General features: G+C 35.8%; 1 protein-coding gene across 1 annotated transcript; it reads left to right on the forward strand.

Annotated features, from left to right (window-relative positions):
• Positions 1 to 5,111: 5,111 nt before the first annotated feature.
• Positions 5,112 to 6,025, forward strand: LOC116137794 (agamous-like MADS-box protein AGL80). The gene has a single exon (XM_031423497.1). The coding sequence runs from the start codon at positions 5,158 to 5,160 to the stop codon at positions 5,857 to 5,859; it is 702 nt and encodes a 233-aa protein (XP_031279357.1). The 5' UTR covers positions 5,112 to 5,157; the 3' UTR covers positions 5,860 to 6,025.
• Positions 6,026 to 6,903: the final 878 nt, after the last annotated feature.

Below are 6,903 nucleotides of genomic sequence, written 5' to 3' on the forward strand. Positions count from 1 at the left end.
AAATATTGCAAAACATTGATTGGTCCTTTGAGCAAAGACTATCTTAAGAAGTAAATGGTGTCTTAGATACAAACTGGAAAGTTTGACAGAAGCTATATACATATGTACTAAAATATTGTTAGATTTTATATTATGAAAATATCGTATTCGAACCAGGATCCTCTACTTGTATGATCTTTTACCTCAACAAAATACAAGAATATGATTATTGGTTGATTAAAATGCATATTAAAAGGAAACAATATCCAACCATTCATTATCGTTAATGTACACGTACTAAGTAGAGCTAGGCAATGGAATGCCTAATGACGTCTACTATTGAATTCACTCGACCCAATAGTACCAATTTTGGGAACGTCCAGTGTCAAAGTCACTGAACAGGTAAGTTGTCAATCCCTAAAACAGACTATGTAATGTAATTTATCGACTAGGTTACAGGTGGGCATTTTACCAAAGGTTTATATTGTATCAATCTATTCTTGTCTGATTCTTGTTGAAGCATATACTTGGGGGGTGGGTGCAAGATGGACGATTTCAAAGCGGAGTCCCCATTCATTAGATAGAGAAGATCATCAAGATTTTGTGATCCGCTGTCGAACTTAGGGCCCAAAAACCGATCCTAGAGAGGATCGATTCAAGGATCAGACTAGGCCTTGGGAAGGGTGATTGGTCCTAGGCCTGGTCCCTCCTTCAGAGCCTAGGCTTAGGATTGGTCCCAAGCTTGGGCCTGATTAATTTCAAAAATCCTCTTATAAATAACCAAAACCCTCATATAATATATGAAATACATAATAAATTTAGAGGTTAGAATAATTTTACAATTAGGGGCTAAATTAAAATTAGTGAAGCCCATAAGACTGGTTCCGATTTGAGCCCTCACAAAAGTGATAGACTCAGGATCGGTCCTAGCCAATTTGGACCTAATCCCTTAGGGACCGGTCCTAGCCAATTTGGGCCCTATCCCTAAGGGACCGGGCCCAAATTGAGATTAATCCTAGTTGGGCTCAAGCTTGGGACTGTCGAGTCCACCTTCGCCCACCTCTAGTACTAAGAGATATTAAAAGCTAGGAGAGCTCGGATCAAGAGAGGTTCCTACTTCAGTAGGATAGGGATAGGGCCCAAATTGAGATTAATCCTAGTTGGGCTCAAGCTTGGGACTGCCGAGTCCACCTTTGCCCACCTCTAGTACTAAGAGATATTAAAAGCTAGGAGAGCTCGGATCAAGAGAGGTTCCTACTTCAGTGTATCCTTTGTTTGTTTCAATTATGTTTATTTTATGTTTGATTAAATTAAAGGGGCTAAATGGATTTAACTAACTGAACCAAAGGCATACAGTATCTTTGTAATTCCTTTTGATCCCTCAAGTTTATAAATTTTACATAGTCCCCCGAATTCAAAAACTCTTCCTTCCGCCCCCTCGTTTTCTCCAGTAGAATTAACACACTACACCCTGTAACAAGATGAAATCGCTTAAAGATGTAAACTTTATCCCTAAAACAGATGTAAAAGGGATTGAAAACAAGAGAACTCAAAATCTCGTTCTGGGATTTTCCTTATTTTCGAAATTTAAAACAAAACAAATGCGTCCCGGCCCGAACTCGACAATTGAAGCTCGGTCGAGCTCGAGCTTCAACAATGCCAGACGAGCCGAGCTCGAGCTCCTCAATACTCGGCTCGGCTCGACTCGATTGCAGTCCCGGCCACGGCACTTAATGAATGAACTCTTTTAAAGAGACGATCATGTTTTGATACAAGTAGCCCTATTGGCTAAAGATTTGAAACGCAGAACTCAGAACTCAGAAGTCTCCAAAACCAAAAACATGACAGAAAACTCAGCCTACAGCCGCCTCCGCCAAAGAAACCCACTTCCGCCGTCAGGCTATCCACACATTTGGTTAGTTACCGTTCCGTTGTTATTTGAGTATTGGAGTTGCATATTAGATGTTTGTGCTAATTTGGAAGTTTTGAACTTTACAGAACAAGTCGAGCATTGTTTTATATATAGGGGTCAAAATGTAGCTTGAAAAGTATTTGATGGTTATTTGTTGATTTATGTACAATGTTTTTGTAGGGAAACAATGCATTTATCTGAAGAAGTTGATCAGCAAAATGTTTAGGATGAAACAGGGCCAGCCGAAATTGAAGGTGGTAATAAAAGAGCAAGGGTGGATCCTCAATTTGATGTAAATATTGGTAGAGAAATGGTTGATAAAATGGTTTTAATGCATGAGTTTCCACTCTCATTTGTTGAATATTTTGGGTTTAGAGATTTGATGAAATATTGCAAACCATTGATTGGTCCTTTGAGCAACGACTTGCTTAAAAAGGAAATCTTCAAATTGTATGATGTTGAGAGAACTAACACAATGAAGATGATGGGCAACAATGAGAGTAAGATTGCTATTAGCGTGGATTTTGTTACCCCTCATAATGAAAAGAGTAGATATATGGCTGTTACAGCGCATTTCGTTGACGACTCGTGGGCTTTACAACGTCGAATCATGAGGTATTTTTTTAAGACTTAAAGTTCTTTTAATTTTATGAATTCAATCAAAGTGGTTATATTTACGTTTTTTTTTTTTTATACTTCTTGTATTTAAATATATTAGGTTTATACATATGCCATTTCCCTACACAGCTGAAATGGTTTGCGATGAGTTGGTCGAACTTTTGATTGATTGGAATTTGGATAGAAAATTGTCTGCTTTAACTATTGATAGTTGTTCCATCAATGATGCCATGATGTCAATGTTGATATCTAAATTTACTGTTGATTCTAAGGTCATGGGTGGAAGATTCTTTCATTTGCAGTGTTGTGCTCAAATCTTAGATTTGATAATGAAGGATGAGATGACAGTGATTGAAAAAGACATTGAACGTTGCATATACTAAGAAATTGATGCTTGATAGTAGAAGTATGTGGAATTCAACATATTTGATGCTTAGTACTGCTTTGGAATATAAAGATGTTTTTCTTCATTTGAAAATGTGCGATGAACAATGTGAATGTTTACCTATAGAGTCAGAGTGGAAGATGGCAAAAGCAATCTGTGAACATTTGGAAGTGTTTAATGAATTGAAAGAGATGTTTTTAAAGACCAAATATATGACAGCTGTCTTGTTTTTACTAATGCTTTCTCATATTAGATTGTCGATAAATAAGTGGTTCAATCTTCTGATGATGACATTAAATGTAGGGCTACCAATATGATGACAGAGTTTGAAACATACTGGGAAGTTGTTTGTGGAGTTAAAGCCATGGCTGTTGTGTTAGATCCTAGATTTAAGATGCGGTTTATTGGGCTTGTGTTTTTGGAGATTTATGTAGATGATGCAAAGGATCATAGTACAAGGATACACAGCTTTTGTTCTGATTTTGTGAATGAGTATCAACAGAAGACTAAATTTGGAGCAGACTACTTTAAAAGATGTGTTCCTTACTTTGTTGTAAAACATGGCAAAGAGGAAGAAGATGCCTCGTATTTGGTGGATAAATATAAGGGTGAGAGGCAATTGAAGCCGGAGTTAGATAGTTACTTGGATAATCCTTTTGACGATACTAAGGACTTAGATATTTTGACTTGGGGGAAGGCACAGTGGAATGCATATCCTCTATTGTCTTTGATTGCTAGAGATATCTTGGCTATTCCATTATCCATGGCTGCATCTAAATCTCCTTTCAGTAATGACAATGGATTTTTAAGTCCACATCATAGTAGACTTCAGCCAGACATGTTGAAGGCTGTAACATGTATTCAAGTTGGTTTTGGGTTCAACGCCAAGGTATGAAATTACTTTAACAATCTTTTCATAATTATTATCATTAACACGGTCATTCTTTATTCATTGTTTTCTCTTTTCCTAGGTCACATTCCTGAATGTCAGATAGTTTCTGGGATGGAAGTTAAACATGATGAAGGGCCACTCGGATTGAGTTGAGGATGTAATGTTGAATATGGTTCCACTTTTTAACTTCTATTTTGATCTTTAATCTTCATTTGGTATGGCACTAATTATGGATTTGGATGGTGTTTATGTTGCTAGTTTACTATTTTAATATAACATATTTTTGATGTATTAGGTGTAATTATGTGTTTATTGATGCAAATCTAAAAATTTACCAACTTATTTCACAGTCTATTTCTGGTTCTTGTGGTTGCTCAGCCTGGTTTTGACAGGAAAGCTTCAACTTTCATTTCAAAGTTACATGAAACTGTTGTCTCTGAAATCTGAACTTCATTTATATACTCATGTTCTGTATAAGTTTCTTCTATTTCCTGGTTAATACCATCTATATTATATAAATATAAATTCTCTTTTACTTGATTTATTGTTTTACAATAAAAATAATCGGATCGAATTAATATCATAAATATCCTCCTCATTTGGAATATCATATTAAACGTATACATATCATGTAAAATAAATACGATTAGATGATTATCATTGTTACATTAATTCTATTCAGATCTTCCGACACTTTGTAATATTAAATTTTCTCGTGATTTTCCGACAAATTATATACTATAAAAATAACATAAAATAGTCATGATATCTTTTTCTATAGGGGCAACATTGAAACTAGATAGAACTAAAAATGTCTTAAAACAAAAATATCCAGAAATGGAAGGTAAGTGTGACATCATATGGCATCACAATAAGATAAGAAAGTCTTCTGTACATCGTATGCATACGTATAGGGACATGACACTTGACACCCTACGATTCACCATATCTATGTACATCTGTCGTATGGAAATTTCTTTCTGTCTCCATTAATGGAATTGAATGTTCATATTTCCATTGTCTCCAAAAACAGTAAAGACTATTCAATAATAAATTGTCTCATATGAAAGAGACTAAAGAATGAACTTTCACCAACCCACCAAATTAAATCCTCTCAATTACATTACCACCTAAATATCACTACTCAGATTTCATCATATCTGGTAATTTAATGGCAATGATTTGAGCACCCCGCTAAGTTTGTTTAAATTGTTTGTCAAGAAGAGTGGCCCTAAAATCCATAATCTTGTGTTAATAATTTTGGTATCTTTACACATCTATATATAGCATGTATAAACTATTGTAATAGTGCAAGAAAGCATTTCAAAAGCTTCTATATTTCTTTTAGTTTTCTTTGTTTGGGTTTGAGTGATGACTAGAAAGAAGGTGAAACTTGCATTTATCAGCAATGATTCTGCAAGAAAAGCAACCTTCAAGAAAAGAAAGAAGGGTCTAGTGAAGAAGGTGAGAGAGCTGAGTACTCTTTGTGGGATTGATGCTTGTGCTATCATTTTTAGTCCCTATGATGCTCAACCTGAGATTTGGCCTTCTCCTTTGGGAGTCCAAAGAGTTTTGTCACAGTTCAAGAGGATGCCTGAGATGGAGCAGAGCAAGAAGATGGTGAATCAGGACAGTTTTATCAGGCAAAGGATTGGGAAAGGGAATGAACAGCTGAAGAAGCAGCGGAAAGATAACCGCGAAAGGGAGATGACTCAGGTTATGTTCCAAGGTCTCACCGGGAGGAGCCTCCATGGTTTGAACATTCTGGACTTGAATGATATTGGATACTTGATTGACCAACACTTGAAGGACATACATAAGAGGGTGGACACTTTGAACAAGACGGCGATGCAGGCTCCAGCTGCGGTGCCTAGGCCTTCAAGTGTTGGCGAAAGCTCTCGGCAGGCAGAGAGGGGTGGTTTCGAGATGAATGTCGATGCAATGCAAAAGCAGCAGTGGTTTATGGACTTGATGAGCCCACCTGAGAATATGGGATTTGCTGGGGAGGATATGATCTTGCCATTTGGGGATACCTATCACAATTCTCTTTGGTCTAATTCCTATTTCCCTTGAGAAAAAATTGTGTTTGATTGATTGATGTGTGCTGATCTTGAGGGATTTATTTTAAGTGCTTGTTTTCTAGATCTTATTGTTCTGATCATATTGTTCCTAGTCCTCTGGAAGTTTCTATGTACACAGATTTGTTATTCATAATAATGTTAGTTGAATCACAGACACAGATTTGTAGTACTTCCGATTGAAATCCAGTCTATATCAAATCAAATTTTTTGTCGATAACGATTCAAACACATAACTTGATCTTAATGTTGTAATCAGCAAGAACCTTGTATGCAGTGCAATAATGATCCTAAAACGTCATGTTTAATGTCCTCTTGAACTTGATTGACAATTTCGCCGCGTAGAATGTATATATGATCAAAAATTTTGTCGATAACGATCCAAACACATATCTTGATCTCAGTGTTGTATACAGGGTAATAATTATCCTATAACATCATGTTCAGTGCCCTCTTGAACTTGAGCAACAATTTCGCTGCATTGAATGTTCAACAATTGAATCAAATTTTACGCAAGTATTGATAAGAACATGTCTGCTTCCTTTGTTGTCTATCATCGAATTGGTCACATTACATACATGTTACACAATAAGTGTGACAGGTAATGCCCTGTGAATTACTATGTTTGGATATAAGGTACATATAAGTACAAAATGCAATAAATTTTTACAGAACAGAATGTAGCAATGTTTAGTATATTATTAAAAGGTCGAATTGGCTGCAGAAGAAGCACCGAATCAAAGTTCATCCAGCACAGCTGATAAGAGTTACAAATTCAGTAATAAATGAATAACCATGTGTGGCATCCACCATTTGATTTACTTATTAATATGTTATTATCTTGAAAATCTTGAAGATATATCTGTTAATATATATGATGTTGATTTATATGGTACCCTAATGAGAAGTAGGTTAATTTATTAAATTTCTGAGGTATACGATATTTACCATGTATTTGTAGTCACAGAATACCAATTCTTATTGCCATTCTTGACTAGGTAAAACTATTTTGTTTTCCCAGAACATGACAAGCCATTCT

The sequence above is a fragment of the Pistacia vera genome, unplaced genomic scaffold (genome assembly GCF_008641045.1).
Source record: "Pistacia vera cultivar Batoury unplaced genomic scaffold, PisVer_v2 Contig333, whole genome shotgun sequence".
Lineage (NCBI taxonomy): Eukaryota > Viridiplantae > Streptophyta > Magnoliopsida > Sapindales > Anacardiaceae > Pistacia > Pistacia vera.